The sequence below is a fragment of the Phaseolus vulgaris genome, chromosome 9 (assembly GCF_051622355.1).
Source record: "Phaseolus vulgaris cultivar YP4 chromosome 9, ASM5162235v1, whole genome shotgun sequence".
NCBI classification, from domain to species: Eukaryota; Viridiplantae; Streptophyta; class Magnoliopsida; order Fabales; family Fabaceae; genus Phaseolus; species Phaseolus vulgaris.
The window spans coordinates 24,513,953-24,537,544 of record NC_143506.1 but is presented as its reverse complement, the minus strand read 5'-3'; the positions used below and the strand labels follow the sequence as shown (position 1 = coordinate 24,537,544).

The 23,592-nt window shown below is 33.5% G+C and overlaps 1 protein-coding gene and 1 non-coding gene across 2 annotated transcripts; both read left to right on the top strand.

Moving 5' to 3' along the window:
* Positions 1-7,032: 7,032 nt before the first annotated feature.
* Positions 7,033-21,778, top strand: LOC137822558 (callose synthase 5). The gene is made up of 42 exons (XM_090295421.1): positions 7,033-7,267; positions 7,508-7,608; positions 10,000-10,121; positions 10,217-10,313; positions 10,431-10,541; positions 10,628-10,756; positions 10,867-10,959; positions 11,131-11,222; positions 11,339-11,465; positions 11,594-11,731; positions 11,818-11,894; positions 11,980-12,052; positions 12,131-12,256; positions 12,338-12,452; positions 12,600-12,934; positions 13,152-13,204; positions 13,305-13,365; positions 13,451-13,532; positions 13,610-13,659; positions 13,764-13,850; positions 14,098-14,220; positions 14,307-14,398; positions 14,527-14,614; positions 14,689-14,849; positions 15,167-15,290; positions 15,398-15,492; positions 15,592-15,709; positions 15,805-15,956; positions 16,464-16,573; positions 16,656-16,781; positions 16,867-16,935; positions 17,156-17,345; positions 17,457-17,568; positions 17,646-17,765; positions 17,843-17,958; positions 18,040-18,123; positions 18,533-18,645; positions 18,777-19,006; positions 19,366-20,163; positions 20,631-20,681; positions 20,765-20,950; positions 21,292-21,778. The coding sequence occupies exons 1-42, from the start codon at positions 7,087-7,089 to the stop codon at positions 21,526-21,528; spliced, it is 5,745 nt and encodes a 1,914-aa protein (XP_090151547.1). The 5' UTR covers positions 7,033-7,086; the 3' UTR covers positions 21,529-21,778.
* LOC137823240 (small nucleolar RNA J33) lies at positions 16,864-16,942 on the top strand. The gene has a single exon (XR_011083093.1). It is a non-coding gene; the product is annotated as a small nucleolar RNA J33 (small nucleolar RNA).
* Positions 21,779-23,592: the final 1,814 nt, after the last annotated feature.

The window sequence follows — 23,592 nt, the reverse complement described above, 5'->3', positions numbered from 1 at the left end:
AGAGAAATGTTTTTAATTCTTGTTTTAAGATTTTGAAAACGGTTTAACGTTTTCGATATTTTTCTTTCACTCTCTTCCTCTAGTATTTTTTTTTTCTTTTAATCAGAGTATTTGCTTGATGACAAATTCCCCTCCATCTTCATCTCTTCTATATTTTTCTAAATTCCAATCCTACCATTCTTAGTATATGTTTGAGTTTTTATATTGGTGGAATGTGTGGTGACTTATTTTTCAATTTTAAGTAGTATTTCGTTAGTTGGTCGTCGTGAATATTGATGGTTGAAATAAGTTTTTTTATAGTATTTTTAGAGTTTATTTTTTATTTTTTTATTTTTTATTTTTTTTATTTCAGATTGTACAATCCATAACATCCGTTAATGTAATATGTATTATGGATTGTATAATTTGAAAGATAAGCCTGGATTTGAAAAGTGCCTTTTGAATTGTCCAATCTGTAATACATTTTGAACTTAATTATACAATATGAATTATACAATCTGGATTATACCATCTGAAAGACAATTATGGATCTAGATTATACAATCCGAAAGGCAATTTTGGATTCGAGTTTACCTTGCGAATTGTACAATTCAAAATACATATTATAATATGGAGGTGTTAAAGATTATATAATTCAGAATATATTTATGGATCAGGGAATACCTTCCAGATTCTGTAATCCATAATGTATTTTTTTAAAGAAAAAAATATTCTTGATTATAGAATTTGAAATGTATTTTTTAAGGACAAAATGGTCTGGTTGCCTGACCTATGGAGGTGGAGTAGAAGCTATGGTGGTGCAGGAAGAAAGCTTGATATGTATAAAAAATATGTTCGGTTATTCTGAATTGGTAGGATGAAATATATGGGAGTTGAACTTTAAATTCCAAAACACAAATCAAATGTAAACCAATTTAACCTTATCTAATCATATCAAACAATGACAAGAATGGATCACGGAACATCCTTCTTCTTCTCGCACTTTCCGACCAACTTTGGCAAAAGAGAGATAAGAAGGATCTTCGAAAGATGGAAAGCAATGCATGAGATTTTAAAAGTCAGAAATTGAATAGCAAAGGTAAAAGGTTCAATTTTTTCTAGTTTCTAGGGGTCAAGAACGAATGAGAGTTGAATAAAAACCTAAATAGCATCAAGATTGAGAATACGAAGTTATGCCAATGTGCAAAAATACAGAAGAAACCAAAGAACAATGAGGCCACAATTTCAAGATAGGGTGGAGAGGATGAAACGAACAAAAAAATATAAAACAGGTTTGGAGAAAGAAGGACTTATCCTACGCCCAAGTAGTCAAAGGAACTAATCAATTTTCTTGTTTTGGATTCACGTTGTAAATACTACGTTTTTATTATTTTATAATCAGATTAGGAATATGTTGAATTTTTATTTAATGATTAGGTACAAATAAGATTGAGTGATATTTTTATTTTATTTATATTTCTAGTTCAGTAACGGTTGTTTTATTGAATTAGCTAATTAAACGTTTTAATTGTTCAAATTTAGATATAAACTTTTAGAGAAATATGATAAGAGGAATGATATAAATCTTGAATATTTGAATTGATATTTCATATTCAAATTATTTTCGTTCAAATTAATTAAAGATTGAATATAATAAATATATAATCTAATAATCGATCTAAGTTATTTTCAATGTTGTAAAAATTTAGAGACAATTTAGATACTTTCATTTCAAAACAACATTAAAAATCAAAGACCATGTTCATGGTTTTAATAAGCTTATCCAAATGCATATATTTTGCTTGAACACAAAGATTTGACTTAAGCAACTGTATGAGTTTTGTTCTAGCTAAGACAAATAATCCTTGACCTAAAATATCAATATTGTTCAACACTCTTACTCCTCCACCCCCTCAACCTATGGCGTAAGCCAAAGAGGCTTTAGGGTTGGTCCATGACCACACAGCCCCTCAGTCTTTGGTGTAAGCCAAAGAGACTTCAGGATCGGCCCATGACCACACAGCCTCTCAGCCTCTAGCGTAAGCCAAAGAGGCTTTAGGGTCGGCTCATGACCACATAAAAGACTTCAGGATCGGCCATGACCACACAGGTTCTATATTTTTGAAGATAATATATGAAATAATAGAATTAATTAAAATATTGAATTCTAATAAGCATAATGATAAAGTTTATACATAAATTCAAAGAAGATGAAGCAGTTGTAGAGGTTCTATTTTTTCCAAGATAGTAGATGAAGTAATGAGATTGATTGAAATAATAACTTATAATGATTCATGAATTAAATTAATATACACAAACTACAAACTTGTTATAACTTGAGTTATTAACTTAATTTAATACTTCAATTAATTTCTGTAAATATTATTTTATTTTATTTTAATTAAATTAATATTTTTGAATTATAACTTTTAACAACACAAAGAAATTTTATAAATATTTTGATCTAATTGACCAACCCAACCCCACTGGCTTAAAAATGAATTAGGTCCGATTGAGTTTAACATAAAAATATATATAAAAACCTAACGTTATATATTTTTTAGTGGATTGAGCATTTGCCTAAATTTTAGGCAACCCAACCATTTAACCATGTGCCACTTTTCTTTAGGTTTTTATATTAACTTATTGGAAAAATATCCTTTGACACCTACTTTTCTAGCTACATTCATTTGTCAAATACTTTTCAGAATAAAATATTATATTAAAATAATAATAATAAAAAAAATATAAATAAAATATAATAATTTATAGAATTTTAATTTAAATATATAAAAAAAGTGATAGTTACAAATCATCATCCCCTAACTTAATACTCGTACCTTTTTTTTTATAAGAGTTGAGGTGACTATTCTTGGGCACTTTCTCACACATATATGAGTGATTCTTCTACCCAGAATTAATTACTCAAATTGATCTATCATAATGAATTAGATGAAATTGAGTTTTAAAATATGAGATTAAAAAAAGTAAGTGAAACAGGTGAATTTATGAAGACTAAATTCAAACAATTAATCCATCTATTTAATTTGATATTATAATTGTTTAAATTTAAAATAAATTGAGAAAAAACATTTGCCAATAAATATGTAGTGCATAAAGAATTAAAATTTGTTTGATTCAACCTTACTTTTATATTCCCCAATCATTTTCCACCAAAAATTGAACATTTTCTGTCTTACATATAGAGATTAGATATAATACTGGGAGTGCTGTTACTTAGCAGTTAGTTTCTGTTGTAGTGGGTTATTTACATAGGCCCTTCCCATATATAACTAAAGGGTTCAGCCCTATGTAATTTTTACTTTTACTGAATAATATTCACTCTTTTACAGTTTCACCTTTACTCATCTTCTTCCTCTTACATGGTATCAAGAGCAGGTTCCTTTTTTTCTTGAATCTGATCATGTCTTCTTCATCTTCTCCTGCTTCCGAGAACGAAACGCCTTCATCCTCTTCCTCTCCTTCTTCTCAACTTCATACCTTTCCTACGTCTCTCTCCCTGAAACTCACCGATGACAACTTCCTGATTTGGAGTCAACAGGTTCTTGCGCAGGTTGAAGGCCTCAATTTACTCAAATTTTTGGAATCGTCTTCCACTCCTCCGCCGTTTCTATCTTCTGGCAAAGAAAACCCTAATCCCCTTTTTCTTCTACATAAACAACAAGATAATCTTCTGGTTGCTTGGCTGTTGGCTTCTATGTCGAGTTCTTTGTTAACCAAAATGGTGGGTTTACGACCGGCATATCAAATTTGGGACAAGCTGAATGTCTATTTTGCGTCCAATACCCGTGCGCGTGTTCGCAAGCTCAAAACCCAGTTGAAAACCCCTAAGAGGGATCGGTCTATCAGCATTTATCTTATTGACATCAAGCGGGTTATCGATTCTCTTGCGGCTGTTGGCTCTAAGGTTTCCACCGAAGATCATCTTGAAGCCATCTTGGATGGTCTTCCTGAGGAGTATGATTCGTTCATCACCTCTGTCACGTCCCGTCTTGATCCCTACACTGTTGAGGACATTGAAGCTTTGCTCCTGGCTCAAGAAGAGAGGTTTGACAAACATAAGTCTCTTGATCGTCCTTTCATTCAAGCTAATACTGCATCCACTCAATGGAACCCTTCGGCCCCTTCACGATCTTCGTTTCGTGGAACCAATTTGCGTGGCAGCCGTGGCTCTGCCCGTCATTCCTTCAATAAACGACAACCACAGTTTCGGGATTCACAGAAGAGTTCATGGAGTGGGGTTTTCGATTCTTCTTCTTCTCAACCTCTTCGGGTTCAATGCCAACTCTGTTTCAAATTTGGCCACACTGCTCTTCATTGCTGGCACAGGTCTGCTCCTATTTTACCATCCAATGTTTCTGCTAATACTGCCAGTTTTCAGCATTCCTCTGTAGGTGACCCTGAACCTTCAGTTTTGGGAACCCCTTCCATCGTCACTGACCCTCTGTGGTATCCCGATAGCGGCGCCACTCATCATATCACGCATGATTCCTCTGTTTTCTCCAAGAAAATGAACTATTCTGGTAATGATACTGTGCAACTGGGAAATGGGTCAGGTATGAATATTCAACATCTTGGTTCTGCTTCTTTGTGTTCTTCTGGTTCTAATGCTTCCTTTCGTTTACATAACCTTTTGCATGTTCCTTCCATTAACAAAAATCTTATTAGTGTCTCTAAGTTTGCACGTGATAATAATGTGTTCTTTGAATTTTATCCTAATCAGTGCTTTGTCAAAAATCAGGATACCAAGGAGATTCTTCTCCAAGGAAACATACGTGATGGCTTGTATGTTTTTCCCTCATTACATCGCTCATTGCTACCCTTTGTGAATATTAGTTCTCACAACTCTGTTATGACTCCTTACGAATTGTGGCATAAAAGACTTAGTCATGCTTCATCTAGGACTGTTCAATGTGTAATGCGAATGAACAATATATTGTGTAATAAAAATTCTCTCTTTTGTGATTCGTGTGTTATTGCCAAAAGTCATCAATTGCCTTTTCCTCTTTCACACACTGTTTATACTGCTCCTCTTCAGTTAGCTTTTGTTGATATCTGGGGTCCCTCCCATGTTACTGCACGTGATGGATCTATGTATTACATTGCTTTTCTTGATGCTTTTTCTAGGTATACTTGGTTGTATCTTATAACTTCAAAATCTCAAGCTACTGCTGTCTTTTTGCGTTTCAAATTACTTGCTGAAAAACAAACTGGTTTTCTCATCAAAAGTCTTCAAACTGATAATGCTAAGGAGTTTATTTCCTTAACAAAAGTCTTGCATGATCATGGTATTTCTCATCGTTTTACTTGTCCACATACTCATGAACAAAATGGATCTATCGAACGCAAACATCGACATGTTGCCGAAACAGGTTTGGCCCTTCTTTCTGCTGCTTCTCTTCCTCTCAAATTTTGGGGTGAGGCTTTTATCTCTGCTGTTCAGATTATTAATCTTTTACCCACGCCTGTTTTAGATAATATAAGTCCTCATGAAAAGTTGTTTTCATCTAAACCTGATTATACCTTTCTTCGTATTTTTGGGTGTGCCTGTTATCCTCTTTTGCGGCCTTATAATCAACATAAGTTTGATTTTAAGTCATCTTTGTGTTTATTTCTTGGTTATAACAGTACACACAAAGGATATGTTTGCCTAACTCAGTCTGGGAAGACTATCATCTCAAGACATGTGATTTTCAATGAATATTTGTTTCCCTTTTCCCAACATGATAATCCTTTTGTTATTCATAATGAGAGCAATACTACTGCTTCTTCCTTTTCTTCTTCACCTATAACTGTGGTTTCTTTTCCTAATTGTTCCTCTCCTACACCTACACCCACTCAGTCATCACCTATATCTACTGCTAATAATCATTGTCAGACTACTTCTCCTATTCCAGTTAACAATCTTCATCCCATGGTAACTCGTGCTAAGGCAGGTATATCTAAACCCAAAATTCTCCATACTGTTGTGACTAATGACTCGTTTCAGCCGTCCACCTACAAACAAGCTATGAAACATCCCCAATGGCTTCGTGCAATGCAATCTGAATATCATGCTCTTGATTAATGATGCATCCATGTATATTTGATGCAGACAAGCATGGTTTGTATTGAAAATAATAACAACGAAGGAGGCATGATAACGACCATCCCAATAGTAGTGAATTATGTTATATGAAGATTAGACAATCATATAATAGATATGACAAGTATGAAGTGTTTAATTCAAAAAGTAGTTGTTAGATTTTTGACAATTTTAATATTGTTCTAACATAATTTTTAAAAAAAAATACATTATATATGATTATAAAAATAAAAAATAAATCCTTTTGAATCCGTTTTTTAGTTTCAAAAAATAATCTAAAAAATACTTGTATACATAAATCTTTATTATCAATTTATATAAATCATAATTATATAATATATAGATTCGTCTCTTTATAAATTTATTTATCAATTTATATAAATCATAATTATATAATATATAGATTCGTCTCTTTATACTATATTTATCCTCCGTGTGAGTCCCTCTCTATTACATAGATTATGTTTTTCATTTGCTGTATCATTCATCTTTCTAAAAGTTTGACTCACTTAACAGAAATGCATCAGATTAAGCTGTGATATTTGTTGGAGTAATCACATTATTCCCTAGATAGCAGCGTTCCGCTACCCTAGCTACTATAAATAAAAGAAAAGAGAGAAAGTTCCTTAAAAATTAATTCTCCTCTCTCATCATATTCTTTTTGTGTTGCTTCCGTAAACCTTGTTCTTCCAATCATTTCCCTTTCTCCCTCTCCCACGTGTCATCTCCTTCTTCCTCTCTCATAGTCTTTCTCCTCCCGCGCTTTCTCTCTCTCGCTCTCTGCTTTTCCTTTCGCAGAAGCCTGCCTCCCGCTTCAGCTTCTTCTGAAACCGTCTTTCTCCTCTGCTCTAGGTTTTCATCACCACTGCATTTCAATTACTCCTCATTTTATATTTTTTTTAATAATTAATCACTTAATTTTGTTCACATGATATTGGAACAGAGGAGAAAGAGGTGAAGTAGAAGACATAGAGCAGGGAACGTCGGGGTGGTGATCCACGATGCCCGGTCTGGATGCGGCACCGAACACGCTGACGAGGCGCCCGTCCAGAAGTGCCGCCACGACGTTCTCAGCGGAGGTTTTCGACAATGAGGTTGTTCCGTCTGCGCTCGCTTCCATTTCGCCGATTCTCCGAGTCGCCAATGAGATCGAAAGCGAACGCCCTAGGGTTGCTTATCTATGTATGTTGTCGTCAATGTTGCTTTAGCTCAGTAGCACAGACTCTATTTCATTTCCTTCAATGTTTTATGTCGTCAATGTTCTATGGCAACAATTCATACATCAATAATTTTTGCCTATCTCCTTCATAATTTATTACATCTAATATTTTTTTCTTCTTTTTTATTTAGTAGTAAAATTTACTGTATGAAATCTCATAGAAAATTCTCTGAATCTGAAATTGGTTTGTTGGTTGTTGTAAGGTCGGTTCTATGCTTTCGAGAAGGCGCACCGGTTGGATCAGAGCTCCAGCGGACGTGGTGTGAGGCAATTTAAGACGCTGTTGCTGCAGCGATTGGAGAGGGTACGTAACTAACTCTTTTCGCTAGCATGTCTCCAACTGTCACGTCAAAAACAGAAATAATACTTTCATACCCTTAAAAAAAATACTACCACTTCACCATCCATTATAAAAAATAATAATACATATATTAAGATTTAAGTTAAAAAATAAATTAAACATAATCAGAACATTATTATTTTAAATTGTTAAAGATATATTTTATTTAATGGATATATGGTATCATTTTGAAAATTAAAAATTTAACTTTATTCAAGAAATAGTATTACTTTTTGGAACATGATAGTTAATTTAATTTATATTTTAATTAAATAATTTAATTTAATATTTTATTATTATATATAGTTTTTTAATACATGTAACAGAAAATATGAAGGGTAAAACTATCAAGTTCCATTTTATTTGGGTAAAACAAATATGCTTCCAACTTTAAACTATCCAAAAACTTATAATATAATATAAAAATGATTAAAATACGTAAAATGATTGTACAGATTTTTTTTTTCTAAAGTAATAACAGTAATACCTTTTTATACACAACACTAGTAGTAATACTTAAACTATGAGAAATTATATTCTAACGATTTTCTACAACTTGTATTTTAAAGCGCAGTCCTTCGCATAACTACCATCAACTCAATGGGAATCGTTATTTATTTTCGTTAAAAAATGTTTCGTCTTTTCCATGAAAAAAATTGGTGAACATTCCAGCATAAACCATATTACATGTAATAAATTTATCATCATAATTACCTTATCTGTAATTAACTTATTAAACTCTTTCTTTATTATTCTGAAATTCGCAGTATTCTTTTATATATATATATATATATATATATATATATATATTATAACCAGACTAATAACGACCAATGGAACACCTTAGTTAGGGTTTCCAACAAGGATTTGTTTAGAAAAAAAATCCATACATTTTTCAGAAGAAGAAAATAACATTTTTTTCTATTAATTAAAATTATTTTATGCAAAATATTTTTTTAAAAAAAAAACTAAACAAGAGAACTTAACTTATGTATACTCTACTTTTAATTAAATTATAAATAAACATATTTCATTCTTTTTCTTATTTTTCTCTCTTAAAAATCATTCATATCCCAAACATATATTTTTCACTTATTTCACACAATGTGAGAGATTAATCCTATAAGTTTATAACACACCAAAAAGCAATAGAAACAATAGTTTTACTTTTACAAAATCATATAAGTTGACGGAATAAAGTTAACCGATATTGTTTAACAAAATTTATTATCAGAAAAAAATTGTGAAATTACTTATATAAGTATATTTATTTCTATAAAACAATATTGTTTAAATATAATAGCATACATTTAATGAGAAAATTAATATTTTAAGTGTTAATAATGAGTTATAAGATATACTAAATTGGGTTACAGACTTAATTTAACACCCTCCATATTGAAGTAAATCGTATAGAATGCTTAAACCTATATGTGCCATTGTAAGACTTACAAAATTAACATAAATAGTTTGTTTAAGTAACCATGTATGTATTGTGGATGTTCTAGGTTATTTAAACTGTGAACTATTACAAAATCAATATAAGTATTATTTTTAAAGTATTTATTATAAAATATAATTAGTTTATCTTACATACTTAACTAGATTACAGTAAATTATGTTATTAATATACTTAAATTAAAATTAACAGTAAATAGCTAAAAAAATTTAAAGATAAAAAATCATGATTAAATATATGCATGTCGTTCTACCAAATCTGGCTTGTCTCTCTTAATTAAACATTTCAAAGTTGAATTCTTGCCATTTTGGCGATGTCCACATCATAACAGTTACTAAAACAATAATATATTTTATGTGTATAATTAATTATTACATATTTATTTTTAAAGTGAATCAATTATTATTATTATTATTATTGTGGTAATTTCTCATTTAATGTTGTGGTTTGTGAATATTTTTCATATGATTAAAATGAGTTGGGGTCAAATCAAATTTATTATTATTTATCATCATCATCATTATTATTACTTTATATTTATATGAGAAATAAATAAATATATTTTTAAATTAAATTAGAAGTATTGACAATTTTATATTTTGTTTGATCGTGAACTTTATTAACTAGACATATTCATTTCTCATTATAATGCATTACTAATTTATTAGTAATATAAACTACAACTCATCAGTTTTTTTATTTAAATTATTAGTACAATGAAGCATTATGTGTTTCTTAAGAAAAGAAGTGTGAGATTCGGAAGGAAGTGAACTAAAATTTACATTACTATTTTTATTGATTATTATTATTATTTCCTCCTTTACTAAAACGGAGATAGAAAGAGTGCACTTTGGTTCTCCTACTCGAACTTCTCTCACATGATTTATCGACTCTAGGACAACGGACAAAGTCTTGCCCTTCGTGTTAAGAAGACAGATGCAAGGGAAATCCAGGCTTATTATCAGCAATACTATGAGCATTATGTCAGAGCTCTTGACGAAGGAGAACAGGCAGACAGGTACACTTATATATGTCTTGTTAAGATAAGGACACCTCCTTCGCCTCCATGCTTAACATTCCTATGTATCTTTTTTATTTTATTTTCAACGTTAGAGCACAGCTCGGGAAAGCTTACCAGACCGCCGGGGTGCTTTTTGAAGTTCTTTGTGCTGTTAACAAGACTGAGAAGGTCGAAGAAGTAGCTCCTGAGGTCTGTTTTGATTAATATGTACAGTACATTTTCATTTTCATCTTGTGGACAAACGTACCTTGCCGCATAAGTTTTTTTGGAAGTTATAAATGACAGCAGTAATTTTTGTGCATTCAGATCATTGCGGCAGCTAGAGATGTCCAGGAAAAGACGGAGATATATGCACCTTTCAACATTCTTCCGTTGAACTCAGCCGGGGCTTCTCAACCTATTATGCAGCTTGAAGAGGTATCCCTTCTGCCGCGATTGATTTGTAGTGTTTGTATTTTGTTTGGCTTTGTACTGAATTCTTTGGTTATCTTTCCACTGTTTAGATTAAGGCAGCTGTTTCGGCCTTCTGGAATACTCGTGGCCTGAATTGGCCAACTTTATTTGAGCAACAAAGACAGAGAACTGGTGATTTGGATCTGCTTGATTGGCTTAGAGCTATGTTTGGGTTCCAGGTATGTATTCTACTCCCAAATAGAAATCGATAGGAAAAGTGATTATAACTTGCTTCATCTTTTTTATAGCCCCCGCAATTTGTTAATCTTTTTGGTTTATTTTGGTTCAGAGGGACAACGTCAGGAACCAGAGAGAGCATTTAATTCTACTTCTTGCTAACGCTCACATAAGGCTAAACCCCAAATCTGAGCCCCTTAGCAAGGTATGTAGCTATATCTTGCATCTTCTGTACTTAGCAAATCATTTATAGGTTTAATAGAGATAAACTAGAAATAAAGAGAACTCCCGTGTTCATTTAGTTATCAGGTAGCCTGTTTTGCTATTGAGCCTTAGCTAAATTTCACTGTATTTTGATTTTCTTAAACAACTGCAGCTTGATGATCGAGCCATTGATGCAGTGATGAATAATCTGTTTAAGAATTACAAAACGTGGTGCAAATTTTTGGGACGAAGACATAGCTTACGGTAAGATATAACTATATCTCCTTCGCCAAACAACTTTCCTACCTTTTCCTATCATATTTTTAAGAATAAATCTGAAAATATTTATGCTAAAGTGACTATGGTATTCTTTCGTGCAGATATCCTCAAGGTCATCAAGAGATACAACAAAGGAAGTTACTTTATATGGGCTTGTATCTTCTCATATGGGGTGAAGCATCCAATGTTCGCTTCATGCCAGAGTGTCTTTGCTACATATTTCATAATGTGCGTACATATTTTTCGAGTGTTACAATATCTTGTGCCAGAATGTGTTAGCAGATGAACTGTAACGTTTTTATTTTATTGTTAGTTATTTTTCTGCACGTACTAATAACAGTCAACTATAACTTCAGATGGCTTATGAACTTCATGGTTTATTGGCTGGAAATGTCAGCATTGTTACTGGTGAAAACATCAAACCTTCTTATGGTGGTGATGATGAGGCATTCTTGCGCAAGGTTATAACTCCTATATACCGAGTAATAGAAAAGGTATGGTTTTTCTGATATTGGATCGTCAACTTACGTCAGGTACTTTTCTTCTCGGTGATGAGTTATTACCCTGCTAATCAATACAGGAAGCCAAGAAGAGCAGACAAGGAGCAGCTCCTCACTCAGCCTGGTGCAACTATGATGATCTAAATGAATATTTCTGGTTCGTTTGCCTTTGGGTTTTTATTTCTTATTGAAACTGACTTCCTTTGGCCTGTTGGTTTAGCTTCCAATGCATTTGGTTTCAGGTCACCTGATTGCTTTTCACTTGGATGGCCCATGCGCGATGATGGTGAATTTTTTAGATCAACTATGACACAGGTATTTATTCTCTTAGGAGTTGCTTGCCTGAATGCAGGATATATATTTAGTACAATGCTTATATGAATTCCATATCAGGGAAGGAAGGGTGCTCAAAAAACACCTGGAAGAACTGGCAAATCAAATTTTGTTGAGACCCGATCATTCTGGCACATCTTCCGCAGTTTTGATCGTCTTTGGACCTTCTATCTGCTAGGTTTGCAGGTATTTGTTTTCAACAGAAGTGATTATGTCATCATGTCCCTTGATTGTTGCTCTCACAAGATCATAACATTCTTATTGCAGATGATGTTCATTATTGCCTGGGAAGGGATATCATTGTTGGATATCTTTCAGAAAGAGGTCTTATATGATCTCTCTAGCATATTCATTACAGCAGCCATTCTGCGCTTACTTCAAAGTATGATATATTGACTCAAGTTTCTCTGTATAATTTATCATACTATTATCAGAAGCACTAGTTTTAGGAGTTTTTTTTTGCTGGTTTTTGTTTAAGCTAGTAGTTGAAGAATTGACATTGCATTTGTTCATTTTTATTTTTATTTAGGTATCTTGGACCTGGCTTTGAACTTTCCAGGCTATCATCGTTGGAGATTCACTGATGTCCTACGAAATTTTCTCAAAGTCGTTGTTAGCCTTTTTTGGGTCATTGCTCTTCCACTCTTCTATGTGCATTCCTTCAAGGATGCCCCTAACTTTATGAAGGATCTGCTTTCCTTTCTTCATCGTATAAAGGGGATTCCACCATTGTATATATTTGCAGTTGCAGTTTATCTGCTTCCAAATTTACTAGCAGCTGCTCTCTTTCTTTTCCCAATGCTTAGGCGTTGGATTGAAAACTCAAACTGGCACATAGTTAGGTTTCTCTTATGGTGGTCACAGGTAGTGTGTCTTCTGATTTCATATTCACTTCGCATTTAACTATTCCTCTTCATTATAAATTGAAATTATTTTAGTGGTATGATGCTTGTTTCAGTGTACTTTATTGTTTCAATGTTGAAATTAATGCATACACCCACCTGATTACAGAAATCAGTAGGAAGCAATTTTTTTGAATCATTGATTAAATTTCTAACATAAATGGATAATCATCATGCAGCCAAGAATATATGTGGGAAGAGGAATGCATGAGAGTCAATTTGCTCTCCTAAAGTGAGTTTTGCAGAATACTATGTTATCCAAGTTACTTAAGGTTTGTGCTCCTGTTATTTGTTTGAAATTTTTTCATCATCTATTTCTTTTAAAATTACAGGTACACTCTTTTTTGGGTGATTCTTTTGGCTGCTAAATTTTCATTCAGCTTTTTTCTACAGGTAATTATTACTGCGGTTGTAGTTGCTATTTTCTTAATAATGTCTTGTGAATTTGTTGAGCCTCTTTTAACTGTTTTTTCTTCAGATCAAACCTCTGGTTCAGCCAACTAAGGACATAATGAGTATCCGGCATGTTGATTTTGCTTGGCATGAATTTTTCCCTGAAGGTAGTTTTCTTCACATTTTTTTAGTCCATTGCAACTTGCTGTTAACTTTATTGATCTAGTATTTCTGGTCTATGCAGCTCAAAATAACTACGGTGCAGTTATTGCACTCTGGGCCCCTGTACTTATGGTGTGTATGCTATATTTGGTGGTTATACTCACGTATATTAATCTTTTCATTTGCTTGGGATAAAGTTTTCAGTGTAAACATCTCAGATTACATTTTGAATGCAGATTTATTTCATGGACACTCAAATTTGGTATTCCATCTTTTCAACTATTTGCGGTGGTGTTATTGGAGCCTTTGATCGTCTAGGAGAGGTTACTGTCAATATATCTTATTTATATATCTGGAGAGAAGTTACGAAGTAGCTATTTTATTGGTTTTCTTTACTTCTGAAAAACATGTATCCATAATATTTTTTTATGAAATCTTGAAGTTTCCAAAGAGTAAATAATTGTCTGGAAGAACTTGACATTGGAAAAGTCACGTAATAAAATACATATAATACTTCAAATCACATTATTTTACCGACCAGTTAATGTTGTTATCAATTTGCTTACACAGATACGCACTCTTACCATGCTGAGATCGAGGTTCCAGTCATTGCCTGGAGCATTCAACACATACTTGGTTCCTACTGACATGAAGCAGAAGAAGAAATTTTCTTTATCGAAGCGATTTGACGAGGTTTCTATCACATTTTCACTTTGCTGCTAACTACAGTAAACTAAATATAACTATTTATCCCCACTTATGTTTCCGTGTTTGTATAGATTTCTGCAAGCAGAAGGAGTGAAGCTGCTAAGTTTGCTCAATTATGGAATGAAGTTATTTGTAGTTTCCGTGAGGAAGATATCATAAGTGATAGGAAAGGCCACAGAACCAAACTCTTTAATTGCTTTTTGTCATAAATCCTATCTTCTATTCTTTCTCCTCCATATTTTGATTTGTAACCCATCACCTACTAAGGACTAACCTGTGATAGTATCACTCCAGGGAGATGGATCTTTTGATGGTTCCATACTCATCAGATCCAAGCTTGAAAACAATTCAGTGGCCACCTTTTTTGCTTGCAAGCAAGGTCTGTATAATTCAATTTTTAATATGCTTGTAGTTTACCAGTTCATATAATTGGCTCACTGTCTACATTTACAGATTCCTATAGCACTGGACATGGCAGCTCAATTTCGAGGAAAGGACTCCGATCTTTGGAAGCGCATATGTGCAGATGAATATATGAAATGTGCTGTGATTGAATGCTATGAATCATTTAAAAACATCCTGCATGCTTTGATAGTAGGAGAAGCTGAGAAGAGGTAGCTTTCAGTATCTTTCCCTATTGATGTTTGTCCATTTTAGTTTACAGTTCATACAAGAAGCATTGTCAATGTAAGATTATAAATAATCCTAACCATGTTTTTTTTTATGAAGACTATAAATTTGGCTCTTACTATTTCCAATTCACAAAAGCAATGAGTCTTGTTTGACGTACATATACTTTTCATTTATTTATCTTTTTATATTTTAATTGTCAGTCTGGATTACTTGACTCGAGATAAATGAAGGAACATATGGTTCACTCTGTTAAAACGTATGTCATTATCAATAGGCTTAATTCTTTGTGATGGAACAGGACAATCTCTGTCATTATTAAGGAAGTTGAAAACAGCATCTCTAAGAATACACTTCTCACAAATTTCCGAATGGGGTTTTTACCTTCCCTTTGTAAGAAGTTCGTGGAGCTTGTGGAAATCTTGGTGAGTTATCTAAAGAAAACTAATCATACATAACCTTTGTTTGTATTCTTAAACGGTTTCTTGTAACTATCCTGTTTATCTGCTTACATATCCTTTTATGATTACAGAAAGATGCAGATGCATCCAAGCAAGGTACAGTGGTGGTCTTATTGCAAGACATGTTAGAAGTCTTTACACGTGATATGGTGGTAAATGAGAACAGGTTGGTTAACTTGACTGCACTGAATTTGGAATTTAATAATTCGTATCTTTCTTCCGATAATAATAATAATGTGTGCTTTCATACTGTGATGTTCTTCAGTGAATTGGCAGAACTTTATCATAGTAGTAAGGATACTGGAAGGCAACTTTTTGCTGGTACAGATGCAAGACCAGCTGTATTATTTCCTCCTGTACTTACAGCACAATGGGACGAACAGGTAATAATGATAATAATAATAATTATTATTTACAGTTTCCGTTATTATTAACTTTTCAGATACTTATGTGACTTCGAATAATTTTGGATTTTCAGATTAGACGTCTTTATTTACTTTTGACGGTGAAGGAATCTGCCATTGAGGTTCCAACAAACCTTGAAGCACGCAGGAGGATTGCATTCTTTACCAATTCATTGTTCATGGATATGCCACGTGCTCCACGAGTTCGAAAAATGCTATCCTTCAGGTTAGTTGAAGACTGGATTTAGGTGAAATGCTTGAGTGCAGAACCACTGAACAGCAGGAGTATCTGTAATAATTTCGAAATGAGTTTCATTTAAGAGCAATAAAAAAATAAATGTAACTCCCTAGGCAAATAATAAGTCACTATATGTCTATTCAGCTATCTAGACATTAAATCCCTTGGAATAGAAACCATTTCCAATAAGGTCTGATGCTTGTTTTTGTACAGAACTTGTGGCCATTAAGATGTATGCATATGTCATGTCATGTACAATAAACTGCAAGAACATCCTATTCTGGTAACTTATTCATATTGAATAATGAAATGCTTCCAGAGTTTAGAGAATTTGTGGTCATCAGGGTTAATCTCTTAATTCTTATTACGCAAATTATCTTTTCCTGGTTTGTTTAATATTTTATTTCTAAAGCAATTTGTGATGCATTGGTGTTGAATCGATGTGTTCCGAAGTTATCTTGAGCTTATAAGTAGCATTTTGCTTTTTGTTTGCAGTGTCTTAACTCCATACTACAGTGAAGAGACTGTCTACTCGAAGAATGACCTTGAGGTTGAAAATGAAGATGGCGTGTCAATCATATATTACCTGCAAAAGATCTACCCTGGTCTGTAACAACTATCACTATATATCTTGACTGTAATTTGCTAGTTGCAAAAGGACTGGCTAAATTTTAGTTATCTTTTCAGATGAGTGGAATAACTTAATGGAACGTCTTGGTTGTAAGAAAGATAGCGAGATATGGGAGAAAGATGAACACATATTACAGCTACGTCACTGGGCCTCGTTACGAGGACAAACTCTTAGCAGGACAGGTAACAGTGACTTCTACCCTCTCCATCCCCACAAACAGGATTTGGTGATTAATATTTTTCCTCTTGTACGTGTACATCAATGCAGTTAGGGGAATGATGTACTACCGGCGAGCTATTAAGCTTCAGGCTTTTCTAGATATGGCAAATGAAAAGGGTAAATGTGATTTTCTTTTATTCCAAGCTTTTTGAGCTTAGTCTAGTTGCTTGCTACTGTGGCAATCGCAAGCTAGTTTTGAATTTTGGGCCAGGCTTTATGCACAACTATCACTTATATGAAATTTTTTACTTATTTATATTCTTCATGGTGATAGACAAAAAAGTAGTTCGCTACCAAGAATAGATGATTCTATGGTTTTATGTTATCTTGTGAACAGAGATACTTGACGGCTATAAAGCTGTTACTGCCCCGTCCGAGGAAGATAAAAAGAGCCATAGATCCTTATATGCCAGTTTAGAGGCGGTTGCAGACATGAAATTTACATACGTCGCTACCTGTCAGAACTATGGGAATCAGAAGCGTAGTGGAGATCGCCGTGCGACAGACATTTTGAATTTGATGGTTAAGTATGTTCTCCAATTCATGAATTGAGCTTAGTTCAAATGCAATATATATTTGCCTTTGGTTTCTGAAGTCCGCTTCATTTAAGAATATAATATCCGGTTCTTCATTTGTAGCAATCCCTCACTTCGTGTGGCTTATATTGATGAAGTTGAAGAAAGAGAGGGAGGGAAAGTTCAGAAAGTTTATTACTCTGTACTAGTCAAAGCTGTGGACAATCTTGACCAAGTAAATGCCTAACGATTCAGGAAGCTAATTAATTTGTGATTAACATAGAATTTATGGCTTTATTATTTTCTCTGAAGGAAATATTTCGGATAAAACTGCCGGGTCCAGCAAAGATAGGAGAAGGGAAGCCTGAAAATCAAAATCATGCCATCATTTTTACAAGAGGCGAAGCTCTTCAGACTATTGACATGAACCAGGTAAAGCATTATAAACATTTCTTAAGCGAAAAACATTATAAACTTTGACCTGTTGAAACGGTGCAAATTTCTTGAAGGATAATTACTTGGAAGAAGCTTTAAAAATGCGCAATCTTTTGGAAGAGTTTAGTGAAGATCATGGGGTGAGACGGCCTACAATATTAGGTGTTCGTGAACATATCTTTACTGGCAGGTCTGATGAAATTTATTCACATCCAGTGAGCATTTTGTCATGCTAAGTTACCATATTACTTAATTCTATCACTTGCTACAGTGTCTCTTCCTTGGCTTGGTTTATGTCAAATCAAGAAACAAGTTTTGTCACAATTGGTCAAAGAGTTCTTGCAAGACCACTGAAGTAAGATTTCCTCTAGTGATTTCATGACATGGTTGACTAGTAAATACCTGTTTAACTTCTATAATAAATCAGGAACCTACTGCAGAATTGGCTAATACAAGATCTCACCCAAGTTAAAACAGTGATTTTATTTAAAAGGGAAATACATGTAATATAAATGTTTAGAATCAAATTAAGTATTATTCAGATTATACTATGAGCTTTGCTTATTTCTTCCTTTCCCCCCACTATTTTGCTCTTCTTGTTTGAGTGTCATAGGGCATGCTGTTTCAATTTTCGGAGACAATAATTAGAGAACTCTCAAATTTCACTTTAGCATCTTTTCTCCTGTTGTTGCAAGACATTTATTAGAATGAATATAATGCAGAGGATACATTTTGTGGCTTATACTAAATTTGTTGAATTCTAGGGTGCGATTCCACTATGGTCATCCAGATGTTTTTGATAGAATTTTCCACATAACTCGAGGAGGATTTAGCAAGGCTTCTTGTGGCATCAATTTGAGCGAGGATATTTTTGCTGGTACCATTCTTGAAAAATCTTTCTTTGTACTGACATTGGATATTTCCTTTTAAGCATCATATGATCTTTTTTGGTACATTGCATCATGTGCGTTTTTTGGTACGCTGCATCATATGCTTTTGCCTATGCAGGATTCAACTCCACACTAAGACGCGGAAATATCACTCATCATGAATATATCCAGTGCGGAAAGGGTAGAGACGTTGGGCTCAATCAAATCTCACTTTTTGAAGCAAAAGTGGCTTGTGGTAACGGAGAACAGACATTAAGCAGAGATATCTACAGACTGGGGCATCGTTTTGACTTTTTCCGCATGTTATCATGCTATTTCACGACCATTGGATTTTATATAAGCTCAATGGTAATGGCTAATGCATTTAGGATATTACAAAAGCAGTACTTGCTGTTTACTATTATTCTTTTGCTCAAATCTTTGACATTAAGATTAAACCAACACTAACTGTGTATTTAAAAACAAATCAATCCTAATATGATTAATGTATGTGGAAATTAATCTCTTATCACACGAACACTAAACCATTTATGTGTTTCCCACAAAATGAGAACTTGACTGAGTATTGTTACAGTGATAACTGACAATTCTTAAGGGAAGCTATTTAATTTGTCTTAGCTATTTATCTATTTAAATGTCTTTGTTTTTCCTTTTCTTGATTTGTAATTCTGCATATGGCAGTAAATCTTTCTTTTTTTGATTCGTAGATTGTGGTTCTCACATGTTATGCATTCCTATATGGCAAATTATACCTGTGTTTGAGTGGATTTGAGGATGCAATAGTAAAGTTGGCTAGGAGAAAGGGAAATGTAGCACTACAGGCAGCATTAGCTTCCCAATCCCTTGTTCAAATAGGACTCGTAATGACTTTGCCCATGTTCATGGAAATTGGACTAGAGAGAGGGTTCAGAACTGCTATAGGGGATCTCATAATAATGCAGTTGCAGCTAGCACCTGTTTTCTTCACTTTCTCCCTAGGGACAAAGCTGCACTATTTTGGGCGCACTCTTCTTCATGGAGGGGCAAAGTATAGAGCAACTGGCCGTGGTTTTGTTGTTCGCCATGAGAAGTTTGCTGAAAATTACAGATTGTACTCTAGAAGTCACTTTGTTAAAGGGATTGAGCTCGCAATTTTGCTCATATGTTATAGGATTTATGGATCAGCGGCACCAGATCCAACAACATATGGCCTTCTCTCGTCGTCAATGTGGTTTTTGGTCTGCTCATTTTTGTTTTCACCTTTCCTATTTAATCCATCAGGGTTTGAATGGCAGAAGATAGTTGAGGACTGGGATGATTGGCAAAAGTGGATAAGTATTCGAGGTGGTATTGGTGTTCCTTCAAACAAGAGTTGGGAGTCATGGTGGAATGAAGAACAGGATCATCTGCAGAACACTGGGTGTCTGGGGCGGTTATGTGAAATTATTCTTGACCTGCGTTTCTTTGTCTATCAATATGGAATTGTGTATCATCTCAATGTAGCCAGAGGTGACAAGAGCATCTTGGTAATTATGCTAGCTAATTTAATTTCATTTTATGTTTTCATGTCTGGAGCCACACAACAGGGTTTAACTTATTTAACACCAATGTCTATACTACAAACTCCGGTATTTGAGGGTGAGTGAAGCGTTGTTAACTCGGATATATAGAGAACCAGTGTCTCAGCTACAAATTGACTAATATTCAAGCATTTGGAACCCACCTCAAAAACTAGCTTTTAAAAAAGAGAATTCAATACCTAAATATACCACTAAACATTCTATTCTATTTAGGACTTCAAACTGTTCATAATACTCAGATTCTTATCATAATCCCTTGAATATAGGAGAATTTAGCCCTTTTCTAAATACCATGATCTCATTATAAATCACTATCTCCTCTCCCCTCCACAAAAAAGTATAAAAGAAAAATAATAATAATAATTTAAATGAGTGTATGGAGAAAAGTTTTCTGACATGCATTTTCTCTTCAGGTTTATGCTTTGTCTTGGATAGTGATGGTAGCTGTCATGGTTATCCTTAAGGTTGGTATCATGTGATAAAAAAGTAGGTTCTTTCTGCAAGTGATAGATTATGATCTGATTAATTTGTTACATTTGAACTGCAGATTGTGTCCATGGGTAGAAAGCAGTTCAGCGCAGACTTCCAGTTGATGTTTCGTCTTGTCAAATTGTTTCTGTTCGTTGGAGCCATTGTCGTTCTAACTTTAATGTTTACTCTGCTAAGTCTCACAATTGGAGACATATTTGCGAGCCTCCTAGCCTTTTTGCCAACAGCATGGGCACTTATTCAGGTTCGTGCTTAGAGGTCTTGGCCTCTTGCTTCGTTATTTTTTTGTCTTATTTTATCATGCAAAACATGCACAAAACTTAAATTTGTGTCCCACACATTTGACCATATGTTAGAACATTCGAAAGTTTGTCTGGGTGCCTATTTAGTAAATCACCGGCCACCATCTTCTGTATCAATCTTTATTTTGGTTTGTTTCATCTGTCTGACTCGAATATCATGGCAGTGTCTAACTCAATTAATTGTTATACTCTTAAATATTAGATTACAAGTCATGTATAAGAAGTGAAAAAGTGAATATAAAATCGGTTCTTTTTTATTGGTGTGGCGTTATATATTGTGCAGATAGCACAAGCATGCAGGCCATTCGTGAAGGGCATTGGAATGTGGGGGTCTGTCAAAGCTTTAGCAAGAGGATACGAATACTTGATGGGAGTGATTATTTTTGCCCCGGTGGTCATATTGGCTTGGTTCCCATTTGTTTCAGAATTCCAAACTAGGCTGCTGTTCAACCAAGCATTCAGCCGAGGGCTTCAAATCCAGCGCATTCTGGCAGGCGGCAAGAAGGATAAGAAGAACTGAATCAAACCTGTTGCTATTTGTTACAATTGCAGGCACAAAGTTGAGATAAAAGCTCAGACACACAGATTTCAAGGCTAAATCTTTTATGGAGTATATACTGCATATGGACTGTGTGTGAATATATCAGTATTCTATCAAATTCCTAAATCTGGCTCATCATGTTTGTTATAGTGTCCGTGATAAAATATTTGTATACTTACGGATAAGAGAACTATATCCAAATTCCATACTACTGAAATTCTATTCAATTGCCCTTCTTCATGTTATTCCCCTCTCTCTAGTAAGAAGTTAAACTTGTATTAAAAAATAAAATAGTCACTCTCACTCTCCCAACGTTTAAATATTACTTTTACACCTATTTAAAAACTATGTAGCATCTCAAGTTATCTTTAATTTGAAATTAAATTTTCGATCATTTTTTAAGAAAAATCATACTAATTGTATCACAGTTTCTTTTTAAGGATTGTGAAGGAAATAAAATAAAATAAGATTCAATATCATAAATATTTTTTCTTTTTTTTATCACTTTAATAAATGAAAAAAACTAATCAAAAGAAACTAAAGATAGATATGCAGAAAATAAAAATAAAATGCGAATGAAAAAAAAAATATGTAGAAAAAGATAAGGAATGATAACCGAATTCAAATAGAGTTCCTTGATAACAATGCCAAAATTTGATGTGTATCTTTTGCAATTCAAATCAAGATTTTTAAACAATTAAACTTAAACTGTCCAAATAGATTGTTTAGTCTGGTTCACTCTAACAGTAGGTAGAATGTAGTTTCAATGAATTCAAATGTAAATCCAATGAAAAATAGTTTTAAACTATCTCCAAAACCAAGGTTAATGCTAACGGTCAAGTTAAAAAGGAATTTTTTAATTTTTTAACTTTTTAACAGTAAAGATAAAATAAATTATTAAAATAATAAATAAAAGTTGTCGATTCTTCACCGTTATCTTTTTTTTATCAACAAAAAATAAATAAAATAAAATGAGGTACTTCAGGGTACCTCAACTCTTATACAAAAAACTAAAACAAGTTTTCTTGCACCCAACCAGCTAAGGATCCACAGACCTTACATGACATTATCCAAAATCACATATCAGAACAAGATACAAAATTCCCAAATACATTAACCCACCAGTGAAACACACCCTCATAACAAACACAAAATCCAACAGCTCAAGAAGATCTTTGTCAGCAATCTGACCTACGACATAACTAATTGTTAAAGACAATAATCGATCCTGCGTGAAAAGAACATAACCAGAAAAATCTGCACAAATCACAAATAACTTCCAATCGCAATCCAAGACAAACACATCAATTCATCCCTGCCGGGTAGAAAAAGTCAAGGAAATCTGCACAAAACACACCACAACTTCCAAACCTGGGTACAAACATTAAATAAGAAACACCAAATATCAATCTTTCAAATATCTCACACAACACTGAGGTTCCAAACACGAGTCTGAGTAAGAGAAAGCAACAAACATTTATTTTACCGTGATCCAAGATCAAGTCTTCCTTTGTACCACAATAAAGACCTCCACTAGATCTACCCGCCCATTCTAAAAAATAACCCTATTCGTATGATTCCAAATTTTCCTTACAATACCTACCCAAATGCCCCCCCCCCCCCCCCCCCCCCCCTTACAATTTTCCTTACACTACCAAAATAATTAATATTTGATTATTTTATTTTGTTTAAAGACAATGGTAAATTTGTAGTCTTACATTTTACATCTTTAAAAGAATAAAAATACTCTCACAATCATTACATCACTCACAAATTTTAATTAATTTTCCTCACAAATCCACCCTAACATACTTCAATCCAAACACATTAATTTTTTTCACATTTTCCTCTCAAATCCTCACACATCCACCCTCTTTCACTCTTTCACTCCTCAATCCAAACACAACCTTGGTGATTCAAACCAGCTACTAGTTCAACCATGACATCCACAAAATTAAATAAATAAAAAAATTCAATAAAAAAATTAAACTAAATAAATGAAAATATATTAATAAGTAATACAAGTTCATTGTTGAATATCTT